General features: G+C 50.1%; 1 protein-coding gene across 2 annotated transcripts in view; it reads left to right on the forward strand.

Moving 5' to 3' along the window:
* Positions 1 to 27,687, forward strand: part of PBX1 (PBX homeobox 1) — a 130,286-nt gene that overhangs the window by 75,591 nt on the left and 27,008 nt on the right. For both annotated transcript variants that reach the window (XM_048312504.1, XM_048312503.1), the window contains exon 3: positions 26,986 to 27,230. In XM_048312504.1, coding sequence (XP_048168461.1) covers positions 26,986 to 27,230 — 245 coding nt within the window. The remainder of the gene's footprint in view (positions 1 to 26,985; positions 27,231 to 27,687) is intronic.

Here is a 27,687-nt window from a genome sequence, read left to right on the forward strand (position 1 = left end):
GTGTGGTGGTCCAGTGCAGGCCCTCCAAACCTGTCTGCTGTGACTTATCTCAATCCCCAGGGCTGGGGGATTTGCTGTGGCTCTCCAGCCCGCTGCTGGCCCATGAAATGCAGTCAGAGCTATGCAGATGCCACGAGCCAGGGCAAGCTGACTCTTCCCATCTCATCCTGCAGAGAGCAAACAGAGCTCAAGGTAAAGCACTGAAATTTCACCGTGACCTTTTCTTAAAGCATTATAATCAAGTTGAACGTTTCCAGTTGTCCCACTAATGTTTGCCCCATGGGAGAAGGCGTCCTGCTTTGAGGGAGGATGTTTGTGGCGGTGAGCGTGCCGGCCCCGGGAGCTCATGGCGCTCGATGCCAAGTGCCTGCTGGGGTTGGGGAGGCGGGGGGCAGAGGCCGGGGCTGCTGCCTGCCTCCCGCTGTAATGCAGCCAGGGGAGGGAATCTGCTGAATGCTCTGCATCTGCTACAGCTTTTGCTCAGGGCTCTCCGACACATGGATTGTAAAACACACAGCGCCTGGCGTGTCGCCGGGCGCCTACCAGGCCTCCCGCATGTGATTCCTGGGCATCGCACTTGGCTCGGGCTGGGGCTTGGCGGCTCCTGCCTGGGGGGCAAGTTGGGATTGGCTTGAGGGAACCTGGGGCTGGACCTGATCTGGCTTGGTCCAAGGATGTGGGGGCAGAGAGAGCCTTCGAAGTCCAGTTTGGAAAACAGAGGAAGTGTTTCTGGGGAGAAAGGATTAGCTGTGTTCATGCAGCAGTGTCTGCTAGACCTGTCTTTCTCATGCAGTCGTGAGCTCTTTCTGGTATCTTGTAGTGCTGGGTCTGGGAGGACAGTGTTCAACCTTCAAGTTGAGCAGGCAGCTGCCCCTCCTGTGTCCCCATGTCCCTGTGGCTTGCATGGCACAGACACTGAGGTTTCCATGTCCCTCAACTAGAAGTGGAGAAGGTGATAGTGTCTTTCTCAATGATGAAGTCTCCCAGAGTGACATGAAGGGTGACACGAGGGGTGACCCAAGTGCTCCATGAAAGTTGCCCTCCCAAACACAGCAGTATGTTTCCTGTAGGATTGGGAAGGGAATCCAGCTCATGCTGTGGAGGGAAGATGTTTGTACAGACCCTTCCCCATCTAGGATTCTCTCAATGAGTTTGGCTCAAAATGACCCATGATCACCCAGAATGTTTTTCAGGTCCCCACCTAATTTTTGAAAGATATTTGAGGGATGAACAATGGAGACAGGCATCCTAAGCATGTCGGAGTGCTGGTGGTTGGAGCAGCAGCACCAGGGGAGTGGCACAGGGGCTTCCAGACCCATCCAGGCACCCATGGGGCTGCAGACTGCCCTTCACTATGCTTCAGCCTCACCAGCCTCTCCATTTTACAGCTGCCTCCTGAAGGCAGCAGACAGCCACATCCCTGTGCGGGGTGAGCCCTGCCCTCCCCTGCGTCCAACCGGTCTGTGCCTGCTGCATCCCAAAGCGCCTGCCTTTGTCCTGGGAAGCAAGGGTCCCCTCCGGTTGCGTGCTCGCTCCGCTGACATTTAGCTTGCAACCATGCATATGGATGAGGAGCAGGTGGGAGGGTGATGGGGGCCTGGCCCCTCGACCCCGCAGACACGAAGCTGCTGCTGCTGCTGCATGTGGCTCTGGGGCCTTTGGTTTTATTTCTGAATTTTCTCTTTGAAATGTTCCAACAATCCCAGTTCAGATTTGTCCGGGAAGGCAGGCTGGCTGGGTGGCGTGCTGCTGCTTCCCAAGGGCTTCCTCCAGGCAGCAGCTCTGTTCACACAAGGTGTTAGATGCAGCTGTAGTGTTCCCAGCAAAGCTCTGTTTTAAGCATGGAAAATCGAGTTCACCACACTGTTGAAGTCTTGTCTGAACCAGCTGCCGTGCAGTGTTGTGGGGTTTTGTGGTCTGGGCAGTACTTGGGACCTCTGGAGCAGCATTATCCTGTCTCGTTGGTCCCAAATGGTGTCTCATGAGGTGCTAGTGTTGGGGACTGTGTGCTGGGGGGTTTCAGGGTTGCTCCTCCTGGGTGATCTTGCTTTATTCCCCTCCTGTGCATACCCAGAATGTCTGAAGACATGATCGTGCCCTACTTGTTTCCTTCCTGAGGGTGGATGGTACTCCTGAACACAGCATTCCCTGCTGCTGCTCACAGCTGCCCTTGGAGGAGAGTCCAGCCTGGCTTTCGGGGGCAGGTAGCTTCACATCCTGGAGCTAGGCTGTGGGCCCAGCAGCTTGGGAAGCTGCTGCCATGGCTGGGATGCAGTCATCCATGGGAGGTGGGATGGCTGGGAAACCAAAGCAGGGGACTGCTAAGTGGGGCAGGGTTTGAAGGCAGTGGTCTCTATGAGAACCCACAGTAGGGCAGGGAGGTGAAGCATGCCCTGGAGCGCCCTGTGACAGGCAGGCAGGTCTGCTCTGTGTGTGTGTGTGCCTGCTTGGCTTGTTCCTCACTCCCAGACATGAATTGCTGATGGAGTGGCCTCTCAGGCCAGCACACCACTGCTCCCTCCCCGCATCCCTGCCCACCCCTCTGTCCCCCATCTGGCTCTGGCTCTCGGTGCCTTCCTCCCTGAGGTGACACTTCTCTCTCCTCCTGGGCAGGTCTCCCTTGCACAAAATGGCTCCCTCTGAGCTCCCCCCACTTCCCCTTCCTCTCCTTCCCCAAAACTTTCTTGCTCTGGGGTTCGCCACAGAGCTGTCCTCTGTCTCAGTTGTTCCCGGCTGTCAGAGGTTATATATATCTGCTCTGCTCATGCTCATCCTCTGTAACCATTTTCTGCTACAGAATCTTCTGGCTGCTCGTTGAAGCCTTAATCCGTAATGCAGCGATCAATGGGTGTGCGCCTTTACCACTCGGATGCTCATTTTTTAATCCCCACTGCCTCCTTCAATGTCATCCCTTCCCATTTTTCTTTATAGAATTTCAGGTCTACTGTACCTGCTGATTACTTAGCGGAGACCGCTGGACATCTCCCTTAATTAATTCCATCGATTTCTCAAATCCCACAAGGTTTGGGGTCCTTAGATTTCTGAAGCAGCTAAATGGAATGTCTAAATTCCGACATTTTCCCTCTATAAATTGTTTTGCCAGGGAGACGCTGGGAGGCAGCGCTCCGGCTTTATTTATTTGGAGGTGATGTTAGCCCCGGAGCCCGCCCTGTCCTTGCTGTGGGCGCTGAGGAGGGCATTGGGAGGGGGATACTGCTCACCCTCATCACTGGCTGTGTCCCCCATCCCCAGGGTGTTCTTGCAGAACCCCAGTCCTCTGCTGCCATGCATCCCAGCAGTAACATCCTTCTGGCGAAGGAGCAGGGTGGAACCAGCCTCGGGAAGGGAATAAAGCTCCTGGAAAGGGCCTATTAACCAGTTGGGCCCTCGCCGCATGCGGCTTGGGAAGACTCTGTTGCTATGCACAGGGAGCTTAATTTTATTATTACTCTCTGCTATTTAATGTCTGTCTCTCAGGCAGCTGGTGATGTTTTAATGAAGCTGGAATTGCGTAGTCTGTAGCGCTGGATAATCGTAAGCTGCCGAGTTAGAATCAAATTAATAATTCATGAAATTAAAGTGTGTAATTAATTCGAACCGTGAAGATGAGGAGGGACCCAAGTCTTCGGCCTGAAAGGAGCACACACATGTCCGTGAAACGTGCCTGTGTTGGTCTGCAATGAGGGGCAGCTGTGCCACCTCTCACCTCCCCAGCGCAGGTCCTCGGGCCATGCTGCCCTCCTGGCCTGTATGGCATTGGAGGCTCAGTTGTTGGTTTTATTTGGGAGCTTACACACACACACACATTTTATTTTCAGGCTAAAATTTCTACACTAGCATTTGGTCCAAAAAGGGTGGTTGTTGATGGCTGGGGAATGTCACTGGGTATGGCAACATCTCCCATCCTCTGGAGACGAGGAGAAAGATGTGCCTCTCCCCTTCATTAGTGTGTCTGTGGTTGTATTTGTTTTCTCATCTGAACTGGGGTGAAACTACTGGAAATGGAGCAACCACTGGGTTGCTTTTTGAAAGGCTCCTGCAGCGAAAAGTCGTGGGGAACTATTTGGGCTTGAAAAGATGGAGAGGGTCAACTTGGTAGAGTTCACAGTTACCCACCAACATGGCAGGGATATCTCCCTTTGTGGTTTCCCAGTAATTTGTAGCGTAAAGAGCAGCAATGTGTGTTCCCAACCCCTTAAGGAAAAGCCAAGGGGACTCACAGGGCCACCATGAAGGATGTAGGCTTAGAATTTTGGAATGTACCAGTTACAAGCAGGTGGGGGCAACTGGGCTGAGCAGCACTGGAGGCTTTGGAAGCTTTTGATTCTGTGTCTAGTTGAATCCAATGGCAACACTGTTGATCCATCTTGCAGGAGGTATTGACCCACCCAGTCTTCACATTCCTGCAAGTCTTTGCTGGCTCTGAGAAGAGGTTTCACAGCTTCACCCGTGCTGTCTGCTGGGGAGAGGGGCTCATTGCATCCTGATCCAATATGGGACAGTTTGTCATTGTCTTGGGAGCCATTTCTCTTGAGCCTCTCAGTGCACAGGGAAGGGGTTTCCTTGTGTGTGCAGGGCACCAAGTGAGATTGGAGGAAATTCGGATGTAAGACATGCACAGGCTGAAGTGGAACTCCACTTGGGTCTGAAATGCCAGTCTTCCCATGAGTGTTGAGTTGTCCATGCACTGAAAACTTGATTATTCACCCAAGCTGAGATATAAAATATTTTGCAGCTTTGAAGGCTGCACCTTTAGCACCCATGGTCTGAGGAGAAACAGGCCCAGCCAGGCTCTCCTGCCTCTACCATTAAATCATACAAGGTCATCGTTGCTTCTGTAGCAGAGCAATGTACTGCTCTCTTTCTGCCTGGCCAGAGCAGGCTTTGCCCATTCAGTTACAGCTTCCCAATTTGTGTTATTTTTGTGCAAGGCAAAATGTTGGCATTGTGGATTTGGGGCATGAATTTCTTGAAGACATTTGTGAGGCAATCTTTTATTCATATGAATTTAAATTTTTTTTTAAGCCAAAAATCTGGCTGCAGCAAGATGATGTGATTTGCTGTAAATGCCTTGTCTGTGAAGGATCTCAAGCACAAAGCTGATAGAATATCTACTTAGAAAACTATTGAACGAAAGCAAAATTGCACTGAGAGGACAGCGTGAGTTCATTTTGGAGGTGTGAATCAGGAACTCTCCCCACTTTTTTAAGCTGGCTGCAAAATCCTTTTACCCCTGCTAGGCACACATTGTTCTTGCTCCAGGCACAGCCATCTCGAGCAGCATCCATGTCTAGGGACCTGCCTGGGTTGGGAAGGGGAGATTTGGTGCAGCATCGCTTTAGTTTGCTTAATCTTTCCTGCTCCGTTTGACAGCTGGTGGCCCTGATGGTTGAGGAGCACCACATTTCTTCTTGAGAGGGGAGGAAAGCTGTGAATTCCCTTTTCTCCAACCCAGACAGGGACAGTAAAGTGTATTTCTGTCCAGACAGTTGATAGGCATTGACTGGTTCGTGGCTGTTCAGCACTCACTGGGTTTCAGTGGTAACACAGCAGTCCTGCCCAGTGCAGAGTCAAAGCAGAGGTGGAGAAACCACTTCTTTTTTCTTTTCTTCTAGGCTCTTGTGCAGGCACGAAATTCAAAAGGTTGCTTTTATTTTGCAGTCAGAGGCAAATGTAACTCTTTAATGTTTCATTAAAGGAGGTTCTTCTGATCATTTCCAGGGCCTATTGCAACTGTTGGCTTTGGCAGTCCAGAATGGTTTTAGTTCCAGAGGAGGGACAGTATTTCAGTATTGAAGGGGTTTTTAACACTCCCTGTCTAGGTTTCAGGAGCCTGGATGCACCAGCCATCCACCCTGTACTGTATGGTGGATGGGCAAGATACACAGGACCTTCATGCTCATTAATTGCATGCAATTAAACCCTGAAGCTTTTGCAGTACCTACTGAAATCAGGCAGTTGCTTTTGGACCATCATGGTTGTAATTCTGCTTTTGAAATCCCATTGGCATCTCCCTGCCTTAATGGAAATCCCAGGGTTTGGGGTGCTGGTGAGTGGTGCAGTTTGAGGACCAGGAGAGTATATTACATTTTTATGGATTTTCTCTAGTATTTTTCTAATAGCTTACAGAGTCAACCATGTGTCCTGGCCATGTGGGAGGAAGGCATGAAACCAACTCAGGCCACCACAACTTGCTCCCCAAGCTTTTGTGTCAGTGTTCAAACACAAGCTGTAGCCTGTTTCACCTCTCTGTCTTGTGCTTTCTCCATTGTAGGAAGAAAGGGAAGGGCAGGATTTCCCCCTCCCTGTGAGCCTGGCTAAACATCAGCAAATGGTTCCGAGGTTGCACAGCACTGGATAAATGCTGAGTGGTATTAATAATAACCTGCCCCTTTTTGCTAATGTGCTCCCCTTTGGAGTTCTGGTCTTCTGTTATTATTATTATTACTACTACTACTGTAGCTGTTACAACACAGGATGCAGGGAAGCTGAGGTGTGGAGCTGGCTGCCTCCATCTCTCTGCCTCCATCCTGCTCAGTCATCCCCTGCCTGTGGAGTGGGTGGTTTATGTACCAAGCCCTGAGCGGCTCCTGCTCCCTGGAGGGTGTGAGGGAGCCTGGCGGCTCCCTGGCTTCGTGCCGGCTCATCCCCACCAGATGGGGATGGTGGGAGACCCTCTGCTCTTGGCTTAGAGCTGCTGCCTCCTCCTCTCAGATCTAGGCAGCTCTGCAAGGGCAGGTGGGGAGGTAGAAGGGGACGGGGGAGTGGGTGTGAGAGGGGTGCCCGGCAGAAAGGGTTACTGCCAAACACAAACAAAAACATGATGCAAATGAGCTGCTTGCAACAGGTAGCCTTAATCAGATGCTGTCAGATGAATTCAGCATCTCTCCGATTGTCGCCTGCACTAGCCTCCCGTTCGGAAGCCCTCATCTGCTCCAGATGTGGTTTAATTTACTGCGACTTGGCTAATTACTGTAATTAAGGATTAATTACTGTTAATTACTTTCACATAAACTCAACGCCAGTCAAAGAGCGGAGCCTTATGAAGCCTGCCACAGCAGCGAACACAACCACGGCAGCTTGGGTGGGCCCGCTGGGTCCTGGGGGCCATCCCAAGCCGGTGCCCACCACCCAGCCAGCCCCTGGACCTGGCCCTTGCCCCATGGATCACCCCCTGCCCGACCCTCCCGAGGCTGGCGGGCAGGCATGGCAGGGCTCCAGATGGCATCCAGCAAGCCAGCCACCATTATTATCGTTAATAATTAGATCGAGCAGGGATTTACTGTGCAAACCCTGGTTAGGAAGGGGAGGCCAGCAGCGTCTCCGGCAGGCTCTGGAAAGATGCAACAGATGAATACTTTTCCCATCCTCAGCCCTTCCCAATGCTCCCACCTGCCGTGTCCTCAACCACCATGTCTCCAGCTGGGGGCCTTGCTGAAGTCCCTTAATATGTGAGAGATGCAAAACTGTTATGCTTCCCCCAGCGCCATGCAAGCAAAAGGTGCTTTAGCAAACAAGGGAAGAAATCAACCCTGTATCTGAGGAAACAGGAGCTGGGAAGACCTGTGGTGGCTGCAGGAAGGAGCGCCAAAATGATTCATGGACAGTGCAGTGTATAGCGTTCCCATGGGAAACAAGTGTCTGCTGGTAGTGCAGGGCCTGCCCTGCTTCCCTGGCTCACTTAGACTTGTTAGGCTCCGCATCTGTCAGCCTTATTAGTTTTAAAAGTTCTGGGGCTTTTTCTATCAAGCAGAGGGAGGAAAAGCCTTGGAAGGGGGAAGACATGAGGTGTGACGGTGGCAGCAAAGCCAGGAGTGGGCTGTGCCCCATCTTCATCCACTGCCTGCAGCCCCAGCCTGGTCTCATGGCCATGCATGTAATATGAAGGCAGGGAGAGAAAAATCGGCATGATTAGATGGGTATTGTTCTATTAAATCTCTGCCTGCTTGCTCTTGTGTCTCAGCATTTGAAGATGAAACATATTCATTTAGCTCCCAGGATGAATGGTTTTAATAAGGGGAGCAAGATGAGGTGGGGTAGTCCTGATGACTTCAGAGACCCATCAACTCTCCCCCTAAGGCCATTTCGGTGATGACATGGGCCACACGACCATTAATGCCGCGATCAGGACAAGTTTTCCGTGTCCATGTGAATCCTTCAGCTGGGAAGAGCGTGTTTTGGAGCCCTGGAGGAGATGTGTATCAGCAGTAATCAGATTGAGCCTGCAGGGAGGGCTGGCAGGGGGTGAAGCAGGGGCTCCCTGGATGCAATTCCTGGGGGTAGGCAAGGGGAAGCAGAGATGGCAGGTGGACCATGCAGGGGTTGCATTGCCAGCTAGTGTCTGCTGGATTTCCACCTTCCCAGCATCCTAGCATTCTACTGCTGGATTTCCACCTTCCCAGCATCCTAGCATTCTACTGATGTCATCCTGGTTAGGGGCTGAGACCTTGCAGTGCTCATTAGTTATTTCAGCAGGACCCACCACCTCCCTGTGCCATCACTCTCGGCCCCAACTGCTTCACTACCGTCCGCCTCCAGGCTGGCTGTGGCCTGCTTAAGCCCCAAATCAAGATAATTCCCATTATTGGGAGCATCTCTGGGGGCAGGGCAAGGGACACCACAATGCTGCCGGTGTCCGCATGGCCCGGCCTCACCGGTTGGGAGCCAAGGGTGCGTGGGGGGAAGCACGCTCCGGTGAGCGAGACGGGGAAGCCAGCCGGCGCTCCGGCTGTCAGCTCCGCTCAGCCCGGCTGTCAGGCACAGGGATGCGGAGGCCCTCATTGCTTTAATTGACACTTTCCTCTGGCATCCCACTCTCGGCCGTCCCAGCCCCATCCTTGCTTTCAACTTCCTTCTCCTCCCCAGAAGGAAGCTGGGGTGTGGTCCAGCCCTCTTCCTTGCCCCCAATGCCCCTGGAGCCAAGGCTGGGGGAGAAGTGAGGAGACCAAGGGCTGGACCAAGATGGGTTCAGGAGCATGGCCAGCATCCCTCGTGTGTCAGTTTTGTGCATGCTGATCTTGCCAAACATTTGAACATCCCCTGAGGATTTCCTTGCCCCTTTCCTTTACCAAGGCACTGCAGAAATGCCTTGTTGAAGCACTCCTGGGTAATTGCTGCCCATGGAAGGACCAGAGCCTGACAAAGACCCATAGGGTTTCTGGTCATGCTTTGCTGTTTTGGAGATATCTCTGTGCACTCATCAGCAAGGAGGAACAAGGGCTGGTTGCTCTGTGGAGCATATTCTGGCTGTGCTGCAAGGCCCTGAGAAGCCCAAAGGAGGGGAGGAAAGATGGAGGTGGAGGAGCTGGTAGGATGGCTTCATCTTCCCCAGTCTGCATCTCCTATGCAGGTCATGCCCCACAAATCAGGGTGGCCTGCTGAAGGCCAGGATAGTTGGCCACTGTCTGGGCCAGGAGCTGGGCAGATGGCCATGAGGGGCTGGTGCTTTGGGCCTGGTATCCCTTTCTTGGAGGGGACAGCAGAGGCATCTTCTCTCTCCCAATTGAACAGGAGCAGCACAACTCATGTTTCTTGTCCATCAGGAGTTGCAGGCGCAGCCTGTGACTCTGCTTGAATAGGACAAAGGCTTCCTCTAGAAACCTGCCTCTTTAGAGGGAAGTACCTGTTTGGAAAATGCCATCTCAGAAGCTCCAGGTGCAATGGGTGCATTAGTTCTGGGAAAAATGAGGTGTACAATGCCTGAAACTAGTGCTTGGACCTACTGTGATGGCAGCCACTACTGTCAGGTGTGTGGCAATGAATCTTGTCCCATCCTTTTCCACAACTTGACCTTACTCTCTTCATCCAGTGCCCCACAACTTGCCTACCCCAGGCAGCAGACAGATTCCACAGCTGGTCCTTCTGTCATATAGAGGCTTCAGAAAGCTTTGCTGGGATCCTGGTTGGTCCTGCAAGGACCAGCCCCAGCTCTTTGCCTGGGTCTGCTGGGAGCCTGCCATGCAAATAAAACATGTGCCCCTCTTCCCCATTTGTCCTCGCTGGGGGGTCTTGTGAATGGAGGTACTTCCAATCTTCCTTCCAGGCTGCCAGTGCAGGCAACAGGGAGAGATCTCCTGTGGACTGCTCTGTCTTTGCTCTCTATATTAGTTGGGAGCCCTTTGATGTCTGCCTTTGCAGCTTGGATTCTGCCAGGAGGCTCAGAGCAGCCTGTGTAATTAGCCCAGAAAAATGCTGCTTTCATGTGGGTCAGGGGACCCAAGCAGAGAACAGATTTCCAAGGGCTTTGTTCTGCTACAGGGAAGTGTTGAGGCTTTGGTGGGTTTCGACAGAGCTCTTCTCGCCCTTCCCTTTTTCTCCTACTGTGGGGTGGAGCCGGGGTTTTGGCAGGGAAAGCACACGTGGCAAGCTGCTGCTCCATGGGAGACAGGCCCTTTGGTGCTGGGCTGGGGTTTGGGTACATGCAGAAGCATCTTGTGCTTCAGCAAGGGATGAGCCAGAGCTGTGCTCCAGCTGGCCCAGGGGAGGAGAAAAAACAACCCAGATATTGCAGGATTGCTTCCCATAGCTTCGGTTTTCTTCCTTATTTGCCCTAAGAAGCATTGAGGCAGGCACTGTGCTTCCAAGCCCTGGTGGTCCCTGCCTGCAGGCATTTCTACTGCACCAGTGCAGAGATGTAAATCAGAGGGGTATAAATCAGAGCAAGGTGATCCCTTGCTGGCAGTCGGTTCGTGCTGTCGGTCACCTCTTGAGCCAGTTTTTGCCAGGGCTGGGTGGTGGTGGAGGATGGAAGCTCCATGTTTGCTGTTCTTCTGGGGTGGGGAGAGCCACCGCAGCTGTGCTGTGACTCCGGACATCCTTTCTTGCCCCAGGAGTTTGCTAAAACACAGGAGACCCTTTATGGTTGCCTTGGCACAACAGGTTGCAGTTTTTCAGCCTCATCTTTTACCTGCCTTTCCCTCTGTGCTTAAATCAGCGTCAGCAGATCCATGGCAAACAGGCCATGGGCTTTCCTGTTGCTTTTGATGCAGGTAGGAATCACTGCCTCCAGCAAACCTTTTAGCCTCATGCATCGTCCTGGATTGCCATGGATCAGACTAAGAAGCACCTTCCTGCAGGTACTGCTGCCCTGGATGTGCCTTTGCCCCTTTCCTTCCTTTTTTTTTTTTTTTTTTTTTTTGAGGGAGGCAGATATGTTGCTTTTCACATCATTTATGGGATCTATCCAGGTTGCGGCAGGACCCGCAAAGAGGGGCCAGAGATGCTGGTAGCAAAGATAACGTCCTCCTGCCCTAGGAAGCAGATGCGTCAGCCAAGTGGTTTTCAGGATCCTGAGGACTTGGCTTGGGATCTGTATCAAGGTGATATCTTCCCCACGTGACAGGATCTCCCCACTCTTAAAGCAGCAAAGGGCACAAACATACTGAACGCTGAGCAGTGAATGGATTTTACTGTCCCCCCCTGCATTTTCTCCCCTGGACTTAAAGTAGCCCCAACCCACCCCATCCAACAAACCGAACACTGACAGGTAATTGCATTTCTCCTTAAACCAGGGCTGTGCCATCTGCTGTGGCCATGGGCAGAGGTCTTAACTTCTCCCAGTTATTTCTCATGTACCTCTTGCCTACAGACCTTGTGCTGTGTTCCTGCCTAGAAGGGAGCCATGGAGCCTCCCTGGGGATCCCCCTCCTCTTCTTGGGGCTGATTTCTTTTAGCTTTTACTTGGGGATGAAGGGATGCAATGGAGCCCCCTGCACGTGGGGTCCCGGCACCGTGCATGTGAACATATAAGGTGTGGGTTATAGATGGGATTATGGTATTTAGATCATGTTAATGAGCATACAGGAGAGCAGGGGAAATGGATCATTTATGGTTACGATCTGGCTACTGTCAAAATGGGGTGTTACTTTGACGGTTGCTTTGTCTTTGCTCTCCTAGCAATATGAAGGTAGTTTCTTAGCAACAAAACTGTGTTCGCAAACAACACTGGTGAAAAACAACCCCCCAGAAAAAAAGGAGGCAGCCTCAAAAGCACTGCTCCTGTGTGTGTCCCCTGGCCACACAGCGTCCATTAATTAAGTGCAGGATGTCCTACTGGGCAGCAGGTGCTTGTCCATGGTCATGGTGTCATGCCAGCACTGCCTTGGTCCCTGCTGGCCTGGGTTGCTGGGGTATGATCACTGTTCCTTTGCAGAAGGGTAAACTGAGGCAGCTTGGGACGAGTGTTATGGGGTGGTCTTTAGGTGACATGGGAGGGTTTGAGCTTCTGCTGAGTGCTGCTTGCCACGTGGTAGCTGGCAGGTGCTGCCTCAGACCTTTCTTGGTCAAGGTCTTCTCCAGGGTCTTGTCCCTGCATCTCAGATGGATTCTAGAAGGAGGGTGGGAGGGAGCTGCCTGCAAGCCATTTTGGCAGTGGTTCTCCCATGCAATTTGGAGTGTCTCTCCTTTGAAGGAGGCGCTGGGCCTGGTGTCTGTGATGACAGTGGAGTCCATGAGAGCAAGCGGTTCCTCCAGCCAAGTATCTGCCAGCCTGTGTCGGGAGAACTTTTATCATTTCTGTCACAGACATCACAACTCTCTTGTCTTACCATACATCTTCCTAAATGTGACAGAATATTCAGCTGTTATTAATTGAATACTCTCTAATTTAACTGCTTAGCAGGACAGAGAGTGACTGGTTTGTCTCAGCACTGAGAGCTGCTGTCGGGCACTCAGAAGGTTTTCAGGTGTGGAGAAGTTACTTGGGGAGTGGAATGGGGCTTTTTTTAGTATTTCCCCCCCGCCATCTTGCATGGGACTGATCCTCATCTTGCCAGGAAGGGGCTCCAGCTTCTGCTGTGGCTCCTGGTCCTGGGGCACATGGCCAAGTGCAGGATGGAGATGATGAGGACATTGCTGCTTCTCCATCCCATCCTGGCATTGCCATCCAGGGTTAGAGAGGAAGGGACATCCTGGGAGTGTGGCCAGGAGCTGGTGATGTTCCTTGGTTGCCTAGGATGGAAGAGTGATTTGGACTGGCTTGTCCCGATCTCCATTCAGGTGGGTAATTCCTTTCTTTGTGGAGCTGCTGGAAGCAAAGCTCAGTCCTTCAGTGTTCTCCTTGATGGAGTCACATGCCCATTGTGGCCTAGCCATCCCCTCGGTCCCTGGCAGACCCCAGTTACGACTCCTTGTTTTTCTCCTTCTCCTCCTCCTTTACATCCATATCCAGAAGTGCCAGAGATGTCCCATACGCAGACTGGATGTCATGTTAGGATTGCTGAGAAGCTGGGATCCTTTGAAGGACAGAGGAGGCAGCTCTCCTTGCTGTCACCTGGGCAGCAGGCTGGTGGAGGACTGTCCCCTCCAGCCTCCCCAGGCCTGTCCCCTCCAGGGACTGTCCCCTCCAGCCTCCCCAGGCCTGCTTGCACATGCATGTGTTCATCTCTTTGCTGCTCTCCCAGAAAGTTCAAAGCCAGAGTCAAGTTTATTGTTTCTATCTCGTTTATTTTAAGTATAGTTTTACACTTTATTATATGCTGTGACATCTTAAATGGAGCCTGTCACTCTATCTTGACTACTGCTAGGGGCTACAGCCACTTACTGTGTCAGGCTTTTCGGCAGCCCTGATTAACGATATCAAAACGAATGGATCCCAGCACAGGCACAAGCACGAAAATCAAGGGGTGATTTGCATACTCAAATTGTGCAACACATCAAAAGGCTGCAGTCCATGCAGGTATTGCACCGACACAGCCCAGGGATGCACACTCCTGCTGTCCCTCATCCCTGTGTGTGGGACCTGTATGTACTGGTAAGTGCTGTGCACACCTATGTCTATTTATTCAGTGTCTTCAGCCAAAAGGAAGAACCTTGTCCTTTTTTCCAGGAGTTCTTTCATCTCCCTGGACAATGTATCAATTAGGATAGCTAAATGGAATAATATTTTTTTTTCTCGTTTGCCTGTTGGGATATGTTGCAGAATTATGCATGCAAATGCTTTTTTTTTTCCTGAAAGTAACATTTTGTTAGGTTAATTCATGCACTGGAGAAACAAACTTTCTGTTCTTCCAGTCCGATCTCCACTTACAAGTCAGGTTTTTGTAACCCTGTCATTGAAATGCGAGGTAGCCTACAGTAATTTGAATATTTCATTCTGCCGGCTGCTAATGCACTCTGCATTACAGATGGTACTTGCTCCATCCTTCTGGACTGGGTTCAATTATAAATGAAAGTAGGGAGCTGAGATTTGTCTTTTTGTCTGTGCTTAGTTGGAATAACACAATAAAGCTTGATGGGTAAGAATTCCTCAAACTGCCTCTTCTTTGCCTGCAACGTCTCTGGTGTAGCTTTCTTCTCTCGACAGCGGATCCCGCTTGCCTTTCAAGTCGAGCTTGGAGTATTTGGGTTGGCAGTGGTGGGGTTTTTCACAAGGAATTTTTGGCTCAGATGTCCCCTTTAAGGAAGTGCTTAGTTCAGTCCTCTTTCTAGCTGTTTATTTACCAAGCTCTGCCTCCCGCTTTGCATCCCAGGCCAGGAGTGGTGGTCGGAGAAACCTGCTTAGGCTGGGGAAGAAGGGTTGTGCATGGCTTCTGTGGTGGTGGGGACACTGCTGGGGTGGTGGGGTCATCTTCCCTCCCAGTGTGTCCCTGTTGACAGGGTCAGCAACCTGGACTGCAGCCACAGAGAAGCAATGGGGATGCAGAGCGGCTCTCCTCCATCCCAGGGTTGCTGCCATGGACTCTTGCCAAAGGCCCTAGGAATAAAAAGGCCCCTAGAGATCCAAAGAAAACATTTACCTCTGCTTGGTGATTAACAAAAAGGGGGGTTGGAAGCCTCCAGCCCAGCTGCATGGCGGCTCTCTATTACATACAGATGCCTTTTGCAAGCTCCTTGGCCATCCAGGCTGGTAAAAGCAATATTGCTGAGGGAGTCGAAGGAGGTGAGGGCAGGGCTTTCAATTTGGTTTTACATTTACAAGGACCAGATGGCCTCGCTGGAGATGATCTTTGATCTCGGACGCAGCCGGAGTTAGGCAAAGATTTTTTTTTTCCTCCCTTTTTAATCTCCTCGCTGGTTCTGGCAGGGCCTCTCTTGAAGGAGCAGGGGGAGCTGTGTGTCTGTCTGTCTGGCCTGTGGGGCTGAGTGTGAGCCCCCTGTGACCGTGGGAATGGGTGAGCTCGCTGGCGAAGCCCTGAGTGTGGTTGTCCGAGGTGGAAGGCAGAGCTGGATCCTGTTACACCAGCGCCCCACAGCATGGAAATCTGCATCAACAGCCTCTTGTGTGGAATATAATTGAACACACACAGGCGCCTTGAAACAGAAATGCTACTAATTGATTATGTTTAATTTTTTTCCCCATTTTTTCTGGTGTCTTGCACCCTCCCAGCAGTGCGGACATGCGGGGGCTCTCTCTTCCTGTCTTGCCTTGCCAGTTTTGGGTTTCTTTCTTCCCCCTACATGTTTCGAATGGAGCAGGAGCAAAGACAGCCGATCCTATTTCACAAGCGCTTGGACTTGCAGCACTCTCCCTCCTGTCCAAACAGATAATTTACAGAAGGGGCCTCTATTTAGAGAAGGAACTGAATGTTCAGAGCTGTTTTCTGGCCTTAAAACACTGCCGACCGGCTGTTGCCTCTCAAAGAGTCAGGCTTTGTCTAGCGCGCGCAAGGACCGGGTTTGACACCAGGCTCAGCAGGTCAGTGTGGTGACTGCGAGGGACTGAGCATCATGCAAAAAATGTGCTCCTTTGTTTGCTGCCATCATTGGATCGCAGCAGAGTTGGGTTCAGGATAGCATCTTATCCATGGAAGCTTGGTGGAGTGTCTAGGCTTGGGCAAACCTCACCTCTCTGTCACATTGTGGGTGAGACAAGCTTGGAAACCAAGTAAATGGAGGAGGAGCATTCTGATAGGTTTTGGTGGGATCTATGCATGGCATGGAGAGAAATACCCAGAATCATAGAATCACTTAGGTTGGAAAAGACATTTAAGGTCATAGTGTCCATCTGTTAACCCAACAGTGCTAACTCCACCACTAAACACAGCCCCTAAGAGTCACATCTACCTGTCTTCTAAATATCTCCAGGGATGGTGACTCCACCACTGACCTTGTGTGTAAGGGAAGTCTGCAAGGAGTTAAAAGGAACATGCAGTTCTGGAGAGTTGTGGTACTTAAAAACCACACAGGGGTGACATGCACAGAGGCTCCAGGGAGGCTGGGTCTGGTCCTGTCATCTTGGTGTCACCTGTAACACTGAAAGTAGGTGCCTGAAATTGTCCAGTGGTGAATATGTTGCATTTAAATGGATGCAACAGGAGTTGGGGTGGGATTTCTGATACCTGTGGTTATGGTTGCTTCTTGTGCTTTGCACTTGACCTATCCTCATAGGTGTATAACTTATTTTCAGATTTTTTGTGGAGAGGGCTTTGAATTGCCTCCTACCATGGCTGGGAAGAAGTGCATGTGTGGAGGGATGGTTTTTAATGCTTCTGGAAGAGGAGACCCTGTCTGCCTGGACTATGGCTGAACCTCAGAGGAGGCTATGACCCATGGTAGCACTTCTGATCCACTCGTACTCAGCAATGGTTGCCATCTCCCCTTGGCCAGGGCAGTAGGTTTCCTGCTGCAAAACCCATCCCTGAGGTTTTATCCTGGGTGGAGAATCCTTGCTTAATAGTTGCTTCTCCCTTCTCCTTTGTTTCCCTCTTGTTTTCATGCACCAGAAAATAAGAGGATATTCTGCTCCTGAAGCCACCTTCTTTGGGCACTGGAGAATGAGGCTGTCTTCAAGTGAGCAGAGGAGTGACGAGGGCCACACTCAGCTCTTGGGATGCATCAGAAGGTTGCTGCTGGACATGGGAAGGTGGTTCTGGGCAGAGAGCATGCCTATAAGTGGGAGGTGCGGAGGTCCCTTGGCAGTGGAGGGATAGGATGTGGTCACAGGGCCCTCCACCGTGGGAGCAGTTAGTTCCCTGTTTGTCCCCAGCTTTTCTAAAGATGTCTGTTGTGGTTCTGTGCTGCCCACTTTGGGAGAGAGAAAGGGAGGGAAGAGTGTTTTCCCTGCAATGGCTTGGCTCAAAGATCTGGAAAGTCTCTCCTATATTGCACAAAATCCTGAATCTAGCCCATGGCAAGGCCATCAACTTGGCAGCAGAGTGGCAGCATTCTCAGAAGCGTAATGGGCAGCGTGTACCTTCAGAGTATTTAGCAAACCTGAGATTTGAGTGGGACATTGCCATCTGATGAGCTCCAAGCCAGCTTTCCTTGGATGGAGTCTCATGGGTCATCTTTTTTGAAGGATGGCAGGAGAAGGGGATCTGAAATGCAGCTTTTCCACCTGGGCTTCTGCCAGTTTTTTCACTTACGACTGTCATGCCCCAGCCACTGTGTGCATCAAGCAGCCTTTTACAGACAGTATGTTCAGGGGAGATGACCTTTGGAGAGGGGAGCAGGCTGGAAAGGCAGCTTTCTTCTGGGGGAAAACCTCTCTTTGTTTGTTCTCCACTTTCAGGGCTCAGCCTGGGGCGATTGAAGTGGGACCCTTGTCCTCAGAGGAGCTCTGGAGGCCCCAGCTTCTCATTAACAGATTCAGCTCATTCAAAGAACCCATTTATTTTCAGCAAGGAGAATTCATATGCAAAGCACTGAGCCGATCCCAGCCTAACTCCCCGTTCAGAGGAGGGGGTTTTATGGCTGGACCTGGCCTGGGAGCAATCCCATCCTTTGTTTGCCGATTTGTTCCTGCAGGGCTTAGACAGCCCCAAGTCCAAGCCATGCTTCAAGCTGGTATGCGGCTCCAGGCGGGAGGAGCGCCAGGTCCCCCTCATTTCCTGGAGAGAGGATGATGGCTTATTCTGTCCCTCAGTGATCATTTGTTCTCTTGGTGCTGCAGTGGGGAACTCGGGTCCATCTCCCGAACTCCACCAGGAAAAGATGAAGTCCTGGCACAGGCTGTTTTGGAGGGACTGAAGCTTTTCTCCATGGTTTATGCTACTCCCCTGAGCCAGGCCAGCCTGTGGTCAGTCAGTTGGGTCACATCTTCTGCTCAAATCTGGCCCAGCAGCAGAGCAGTGCTGAATCTCAATCTGCTTTCCTTCTAACTCCTGTCACTGCTGCTCTGAGCAGCTGGAGGTTGGTCCTGGCCCTGGTGGGGTAGAGGAGGCTGGGTGCCATGCACCATCTCTCCCTTATGGTGTGGTCAGTGCAGCTGGAGAGTTTGAGATGTGCCCATGCAGATAAGGGATTGATTATGATTCAAGGCTGTGACTGGAGCCTGCTAATCCTGCCCTGCTTAAGAAAAAACTGATTTGTGAGATAAGAGGGTGGGATTGCTTCAGCATCGCTTCTCAGCATCAGCCTGCTTCCTGGCCAGACCATGAGCCTAGCCTTGGAATTTGTGAGGTGCTCAGTGGGATGGTGAGGGGACCTGTGTATGGCCAAAATTCATCCATGCTCTTCTAAGGACAGAGTGTGCCACTAAGACAGTGTTGAGCTCTCTGAGCCCAGAGTTTGACTCTGGGGTGATGGGTTGTTTGCAGTGTTAGTGGGGGAAGCTGATGTGCTTAATTAGGTGGAGTTGTGAGAGTTTTGTGCTTTGTGGGACATGGCAGAGGCAGGCTTGAGGCTGCTGTGAGTGGGAGGGGAAGAGATGGTTTGTCCACTGGTGGGGCGCTAGGGTCTGGTTGCCTTGTCTTTAATGTGTGGAAGCACTTCCAGCCTGCTTTCTGCTGCTAAACGCTCTGCTCAACGATTCGCGTGTGGTGCAAGAGGTGCTATCTGTCCCTGAATATCAGCTTTGAAAATTCCAGCTGGGAGTCGTGGTGCCAAAGCCCACCAGCCTGCAGCAAAGCATCCATGAGGAAACATGGATTTTGGCATCAGGACTGTAAAGAGAAAAACAGAAGATATTTAAATTTGAACCACAGTGTTTCAGTTGACCATAGCAATAACTGGGCATGCGTGGCCAGTGTCAGAAGTTTCCATACCAGGCTCAGTTACCAGCCATGAGCTAAACTGGTCAGCAGGAGCAGGATAGAGGGAAGGACTGGAGAGATGAGCTCATCTGTGTTCGTTCAGCTTCCCCATGGAGTCACATTTCGCGGAGAATCTGGTTTTCAGTAATCACGGCAACACTGTGCTCTATTTTTTTCAGCTATTTGAGATCATTGTCCAGTTTGGGGGGGATATTTTTTCCACAGAATATGTCAGTAATAATTTTCCAGATCTTCTGATCGTTTTGCTGCCAGATCCTCACTCACTATGGCAGCTCATTTGGCATTTGGGTTAGGAGAAAACTGGTGCAGACTCTTTGCCAGTACTATGTAATAAGTGTCTCTCTTCTGCAGCTTCTGTGGCACATCCAAGCTGCATCCTCCTGAAGTGATGGAGAGCTGCTGCTGGGAGCTGAGAAACTTTTTGGCATGTGATAAATTCCCTTCTCCTGTTTTCTACACCCCAAAGTTAAGGTTTGAGGGAAATGCAGCCTTTTTTTTTTTTAATTTGTGTTGGATTCATCAAATAATTTGGACGCTTCCACCCCAGAAAATGGGAAGTTATTATTTTTCAAAGTTATCTTTTTAAAGCAGTTTAATTCGTTTGAAATTACCCAAATTTTTATTTAAACAAGAAAGAGAGAGAGAGAGAGGGAGAGAGGAAATTGATAAAATGAAGTGGGAGGCGATTTCATTTTTGATTCGGGAAGCATTTTTGATTGATCTGAATTTGAGTTGTGATGCAAGTTTCCAAACTGGTGATGGGTAGGAGGGATCTGGGGGAAGTGCTGCTGACCTGAGCATCCGATGCTTCTGTTGTTGGTCATGGCCTTGGTTGGGTCTCCAGTTGGGCTTGTTGGCCATGGCTGGAGCTGACCTCTAGGGCTACATGGACCATTACTCTGAACTGATGTGACCTGTTGCTCCTCTCTGTGGGAGTATCTTAACACAGTCTTATGGACTACAGGAATGTTTCTCCACCTTTAAAAGCATCTCTCTGCTTTGTTTCCAAAGAGCCCTGAAGGACACTCCTGTGTTGGGGGAGGAGGTGGATTTACAATGATCCAGGGTGTCTTTGCAGTGCTTATGGGTACAAGCCTCTCTCTTGATTTGTTGCTGGGATTTTTGGTTTGTTTTATGGCCTTAGACAGTGAAAATTGGTGGCAGAAATGGCCCACTGGTTTCACACAGTTCCTCCTTTTGCTGGGAAATAAATAAAAAAGTAGATGCACAAAAAGCCATTTTGCCAGCTGAATTTTTCCATGCTTCATCTCATGGCAGCCTGTTTTGGAAAATCTGAGCAAAAATCTGTTCATCCATTTGTAAGTTTTGGAAAGGTTGAAGTGAGGAGGGGAACTTTAATGTCAATTGTAAGAAGAAACCATTAACTTCTCTTAATTGCTGCTCCCTGGAAGGGCGTGTGTCTGTGTATTTAGAAATTCCAGCTTCTGTTTATGTTGGAAATAGGTAATTGCATTTTGATGTTGATTTTCTCAGTGGCTTTGCGTAAACATAGTGAATATATTCAACCAAGGTTTAAAACTCCTGTGATTACTTGACACTGAAGTGCTCCACCTTTGTTAGGAAGACTGTGATTCCCATTTAAGTGGATACTGTGTGCTTTGCCAAGAAGGCATTTCTGTTGCAACATGTGGACCTTTGACCTGGCAGTGTGAAGACCCAGCCAGGGGTGCTGTAGTAACCTCCACAAAGCTCTGAGAGTTTGTTTCTTCTGAGCATTGGATATTGAAGGCAACTTTGTGTTTAAAGAGAGGACTGTGAGGGTGCTGAGGCCCTGGCAGATGGCCCAGAGAAGCTGTGGCTGCTCCATCCCTGGAAGTGTTCAAGGCCGGGTTGGACATGGCCAATAGTGGATAGTGGAAGGTGTCCCTGCCCATAGCAGGGGGTTGGAATGAGGTATCTTAAAGATCTCTTCCAACCTAAACCATTCCAGGATTCTGTGGTAAGATCCAAGACACTGGATTTTCCTTGTTGTGTTTCAGAAGAAAGTAGGCTGCAAATACACTGGGATAGGAGAAAACCCAAGAGTTTAGGTAAGTGCATGTAGTCTGGGGACTTATCTGCACAGAGAAAGTTTGGGAAGAGCAATGCAAGCCTATGGCATCATGGATCAGCCAAGGAAGCAAAACCCAGTTCTCCTGACTTGGTTTGCAACTACACATACAAGTATGAGGAAGATGCAGTCCCTGAATGTGTAATTGTCTATCATGGTATCCTGCAGTAGTAGGGAGGAGAGGAGAGATCCAGCAGGCAGGAATTGAGCAGCAAGATTGATTTATTTAATTATTTTACAAACTCTTTTATAGACTTTTTTCTTCATAGTCTAATTGGTCAAGGGATCAGCCACCCCTTGGGGTGATTGGCTAAAATCCTAAAACATCCATTGTCAAAATATTTTTCTACTGTACCGTAAACAAGGCTTTGCAAGGCTGCAGGTGTTTCATAGCTTATAGAACTCTACTAATCTCTTCCCTGAGAGAGAAAAATATCTCACGGGACTGGAAAGAAGCAAGAGAAATTCTTGCTAGCAGCATATTTGTATCCACAATTTTCCTCAAACATGAGGCACGTGGGAGTATTCTTGTCCCAAGCTCAGTGCTTTTGATCCTCAACCTTCACAAATGTAGTCTCAGGCTCCAGGGAATATTGAGATAGGCTTAAAATAAGGTGATTAGTTACTGGTTTTGTTAGGAGGGGCAGTTGCTGGCATTGCACTGTCCCTGTGTTTGTTGGCTGTTGTTTAGACCTGGAGCTGTAAAAAAATACGTTCAAAGAAAACAACGTTTTCCAGTGAGCTTGTGTGACTCCTGAAGCTGGGTCTCCCCAGGCAAATGTTGCCAATCCTAAATCGCAAGAGGCTGGAAGAGAGCTGATGTCCAGGTGTGTTTCAAAGCCAAGCTGTACACTGCATGGGTGTGTGGAGGCGTTTTGGGGGTCCCAGGGAGAAACTGCCATGTCGTGTCTTTACCACCCTCACGGGCAGCCTCTGTCCCAGGAAAGGATTTGAGCTACACTTTGGTGTCTGGGTTGGGTGTTGTTGGGGAAGATGAGTGCCTTGGTGGGGAAGGAGGCATCTCACCCACTTAAGGCCATGCGAGAGGACAGAGCGAGCAGCCAGAAGTGCTCCGCCAGTGGTGGACATCTCTGGTTTCTCCATGAGAAAGTCATACCAAAGGCCCCCTTACAGCCTGACAGAGGAATTGTCTGTCTGCCTCTCCTGAAACTCCATTGTTGGGTGGGTTGTTTCCCCCTCCCAGTACATCTTAGGCACAGTGGAGGCAGGAAAGAAAACCCTTCTAAAAATCACAACGTAATTACTCCCATCTGCTCCAGCACTGCTTCCCATTTCTGCCTGCCAGGATGCTTGTCTCCTATGCTAAGTAGCACATTATTTTAGATAAGTTGCAATCATTTACTTGAAATCTCCTTCTCCTTTAAACTGTCCCCCTGGAAAGGCAATTTAACAAGTTGGGAATGGGCAGAAACAACCATGAAAAAACCCATCCAGAAGCAGCCAAGCTTGGGCAGGAGGGCAAGCGCTCCTCCTGAACTCATTAAAACCACCCAGCAGGTTTCTTTTGTTAGGGTGGGTTTGTTTAAATGCCCAGCCACTGGTTCCAGCGCTTGGCTGGTAGTGTCAGCAAATGGGGCTGCAGAGGAACTGCCAGCTCATGTCATCAGAGGGGATCTTAACCAGGCAGTCACAGAAATTCCACAGGACCGCACTTTTGACTGCTGAAGTCAGCAGAGAAAGAGCTGCGCTGGCTCTGGGGGACCCATTCCTTCATTGGCACAACCTGGGTTGGCGTCGTGTCTTACCGCCACACCCTGTATCCTCTTGTGAGGGGGTATATCCCATGCTGGGAGTCTGGCTTGGACAGCCCCCTGCTTCCCACATCTCCTCAGCTTGAGGACACTGACCACGGTAGGATAAATTGCCCTTTCTAGAAGAAAGATGGAGCTTGAAGGTCCTTTGCTGTTGTCACTGCTGAGCCACAGTCTCCTGCTAAGCTTCTGCCATCACCCCCAGCATGCCTGATTGCCTTCGTGGTGTAGTTCTGTCTGTGTTGCCTGCACACCTCTAGTTTGGAGGAAAGAGTTGCTAAGTGGAAGTATTTTGGCATGGCCTTGGAGAAGAGTTATGACTGTGTGCTCAGCCCCTATGCTTTTCAGATTCTTTTGGAGAAATGCTTGCAGGAAAATGGAGTAAATAAGGTGGGGATGGTGGTGTGGAACACCAGAGGAGTCTGGTACCCTCCTTTGTGGATTTCTTAGGAATCTTCACAGCCCCAGGCCATCCCTAGAATGGTGTCTGTTCCAAAGGTGTCTGGCAAGGGCGCTTTCTCCTGCCCTGTGCCCCCCACACTGGATATACCTCAGATTTCATGACCTGAGGGGACACCAGGCACAGGTGCCAAGGTGTGGGGACATGTGGGGTGCACATCTCACATGAGCATGGAGCTGGCTGCTTTGCAGGTGCTCCTTGGAGATGTTAGTGGGAAGCATCTTGGAGCATCTGGAAGCTTTGGTGGCTCAATGCACTTTCCATCCTGTGTCCCTGAATCGCAGGGCAAGCAGGCAAGGAGCTGAGGAGCTGTTTTTGGCTTTGTCTTCTCACCTGCTTCTCTGAGGTCAGTACTGGCACCACTTCCCATGTCCTGCACTGCAGCCGCACCACTGAGCCAGCCCAGGCCTGGGATGTGTCCATGTCGTCTGAACCCTGTGGCTGTGATCCCTTCCTCAGGAGGGAGAAGAAGCAAGTATGCGAGCTGGGAGGCATTTTCCAGCTGCTGGAATGGGTCTCTGTGACCCTGGTGGCAACTAGGACTGGACTGCAGGCTGGTGGCTCCATGATCCCAGCTGCCGCCACTGCTGCCATCGGAGATGGTGAGACCCTGTGATAGCTGCACGTGTCGGAGCCGCTCCGTGACCAGCTGGGCGGTACAAGCGGAGACAGGGCACGTGCCTTGACTTTGCTTTTAAAATGAACCCGTATGTAGATAATGGTTTTAAAAAAATCTTTTTTGTTTTGTTTTGTTTTTTGGCATGTGTATATATTTACATACAAAAACGTGTTTTGGTCAGCAGGGGACCAAGGTGAGGGCTGAGCACCATCTAGTGGCAGGCGCCACGGCTCCAGAGGCTGCCGAGCCAGCAGGAAAACAGCCAAGGACAGAAAGTCTTGCGGGAATTTTCCTCCCCCCGGCTGCCAGTCGCTATCTTTCTTTTTCTTCTTCCTTTTTCTCCCATCTTTAATCAAGAGCAGCAAATGGGGGGTCCTGGGGATGCCTGGATGCCTACATGCCTGTAGCCCCTTGGACCACTGAGGATCATTTTGTTTCGTTTATTCTGTTCTAATTTGGTGGGAGAGCAGGGTTCTTTTGCCATCGGCTGCCCAGGCACTACAGGTTGGGTGCTGTCTGTTCCAGCTCATCCCAAACCCCCCAGCCAGCAGAGCCTCGTCCCATCACGGGGCAGTTTGGAGGGTCGGAGCTGCCGAGGAGCCCAACATCCCAGGCATGCTGGCAGGAGGTGTGTTGGAGCTGGGTCCAGCACTGGGAAGATAAAAAAGGAGCTTTGAAATAATCATTCTGTCTTCTCCTCAGCTGAGCACAACCTTTCAGGGATAAATCAGCAGCATCAGTCCTTCTTAGACACATTGGCCTTTCCATTTATTTACTCCCATGCCTTATTCTGAGTGAACAGCCAAGCCCAGGCTTGCTCTGCACAGTCCCTGGCTGGGCAGTGGGAGACACATCCCTCCATCAGATGCTGGGAATGCACCCACCCAGCGGGTGCTGGTCTGTGCGTGTGGCAGAGGAATAAAGCTCCCGGGAATATACAGCACTTTTCATCAGGAAGCAGTTCTCTAAACATAAACTAATTAATCACTCGTGCTTACCTGTCAGGTCAATGATTCCTGAGATTTTTAATCTAAAAATATTTCCCTTTTGAAATCCAGATGTGCCTGTTTTGGCAACTCTGCTTTTGATTTGTTTATTTGAGGTGTTTTTTAATATATTTTTTTTTAACCTGTGTTGCTTTCCTTTTGTATTTGGGCTTTTGATGTGCTTTATTTGACTGATTTTTTTTTTTTTTTTTTTTTTTTTTTTGTACTGGAAGAATAGAAATTTATTCTCTTTATTTTCATGGCAAGTCTCTCTCCCTGCTGCAGCCTATCAACTTTCCTCTTCTCTTTTTAAGGAATTTGGCTACTTTTGCCTCATATTTCAGTTTATGGACCATAGACCCCAAACCAATTTTGTGATGAAATCTGTCCTCTCCCCTTGTATCTATTTACCGTGGCTGGGTGCCACGGGAAGCCTCCTGTGGTGGGAGACAATGCTGGTCCTATCTCCTGAGGGCTCAGCTTCAAATTTGGCACTCTGCCCTCATTCCTCCATATATAAATGATCCTCCCTAGTGTGGAATTACTTATTGTTAGTTCCAGTTTTACTGGTTTTGGGCTTTTTTCTGCCCACCTTCCCACCTTTGTTGACGGTGCATATTTTCATCACAAAATTATCAATAAATGCATGAATGAATAAATGATCCAAATGTATGAATAAAATAAAATGAATGAATTAAATGTCCTGAAAATAGTAATTTCAGTAGGTTTTGAGGCTTTTTAAAAAAGCTCTTTTTAGTCTTAACCGAACCTCTCAACAGGGTCTTTTACTTCACTTTTATACTGATAATAGCTGTATCTTTAACTTACTGCAGAGTGGGGAAGACCATACTTGCTGGTTGCTGGGATTTTTTAGCTGCTCTGATTTTATTTCTTGTTGCAAACTGATCTTCCACTGCTTTTTTATTTTAAGTGACAGGAATAATCACTTGCTCTTGTTTGTGCTGCGGATTGGGGTGGGGGTCAAATTCATCTCAGATGTCAGTGGGGACAACTTTATCAAAATCCACGTAGCATTTCCCAGCTCTGGATGTGCAAGGAGTGTGTGCCCAGAGCTCCTGTACCAAATGAGATGGGGAAATACAACTGTTTTCCCTTAGGAAATGCCTTTTTTATTCACTCATCAAGGATTTATTTTATGTCATTTATTATGCAGCTGCGCGTGTGTGCATGTGGAAGTTTGACGTTATCGGTCCATGTTTGAACACAGACCATGGCGGGAGCACATAGGGCGCCTCCATTTTTCACGCACGGGACATCCCAAGCAGTTGGGATGCTCCCATGTTGTTTTTCCAGGAAAGCCCTCACAGGAGAACTTCTACTTGGAGTGGTTATTTAAGCAGGGAGCACAAAGATGGGAGGAAGATTCTCTTTTTGAAAAATCACTCTGGGAGGATTAATTTATTGTTGCTCCTTTTCTCAGCATGGTTTAGACATCAGTGGAATGACTGGATTCTTAAAGAAAAGGCATTTTTTCCAGTAATAAAATTTATTTTATACATTTTTTTGCATGTGTTCCCAGTGTGTGGCTTAAAGCATGGACTTCAAGCCCTCTCCCTTGTCCGTATTTCAAGATGTGGAAACCAAGGCACAGTTGCCCTGGGCTCTGTGTGTCTTTCTCTGCCATCTGGGGTTGATGTAAATGACATGTTGGGTGACATGAGAGGACCCCTGAGCAAGATGAGATCAGGGCTAGAGACTTCCAACTTCCCATCTCGTGCTTGAGTTGGGATATGGTCCCTATCGCTTCTGGCAGCAAGAATGGGTACATTTACTGGGATTTTTTCGTTGCTGCTGCTAGGAGTTTTGCTGCTTGTCTGAGCAGAAAGTGTGGCTTTCTGGGTTAGTTGTGTGGTGAGCTTGCTGCCAGTTCTGCCGTACTTCTGTCCTGTGGGAAGGAGGGGAAGAGGTAGGGAGAGGAGCAGGGAGCTGGAGTGCCCCTGGAAGCCAAGTAACTGCGCTTGGTGATGAGTACTTGGAGCATCAGGATGCAGACTGCCTGTTGGGGGACCTGTTGGGAAGGAAGAAAACCCCTGCTGATGGGGTCAGTCCAACTTGGGATGAGCTTCCCTGAGTTAAGCCCTGGCTGTGACTCAGGCTTTCCTCTGCCCATTGTGTCTCCTGCAGTGCTGAGCATCCGGGGGGCGCAGGAGGAGGAGCCCACGGACCCCCAGCTGATGAGGTTAGACAACATGCTGCTGGCCGAAGGGGTGGCAGGCCCCGAAAAAGGAGGGGGCTCGGCCGCTGCTGCCGCCGCCGCTGCCGCATCCGGAGGAGCTGGCTCCGACAATTCGGTGGAGCACTCTGACTACAGAGCCAAACTCTCCCAGATCCGACAGATCTACCACACGGAGCTGGAGAAGTACGAGCAGGTAACAGGCTCCTTCGTGGCAGAGGGGCGGTGCTCGTGGTGTGGTGGGAGCAGCAGCCAGAGGGGGAGAGCTGCCACTCCGTGCGGCATGGTGGCGTGGATCTGCACAGTCTGGATCACTGCTGACATCTATTGTTAGGAGTGTGTGGGCAAATGCGACTGGGTATTGGAGCGATAACATGCTCTTTTAGGGTTGAGAGGGTTGGGGGTTTATGCTGGGATGTGACGTGAGAATAGGCTCAGCATGAGTTGCCCCTTGGATTTTCACTTTCCACTCCTTCCTTGATATCTTGCCCAAAATTGGCCCTATGAAGGAGGAGGCCTCTCTGATGTGCTGGCCTCAGTGATGATAGCTTTCCAAGCAAGACTTGAATCAAAATCTTCCTTGAATGTATTTTCTGCTTGAAAAGCTCTTTTTCCAGGAAAAAAAAAAAATCTTTTTCCTTGCAGTAAATTGC

This window comes from Corvus hawaiiensis, chromosome 9 (assembly GCF_020740725.1).
Source record: "Corvus hawaiiensis isolate bCorHaw1 chromosome 9, bCorHaw1.pri.cur, whole genome shotgun sequence".
Taxonomy (NCBI): Eukaryota; Metazoa; Chordata; class Aves; order Passeriformes; family Corvidae; genus Corvus; species Corvus hawaiiensis.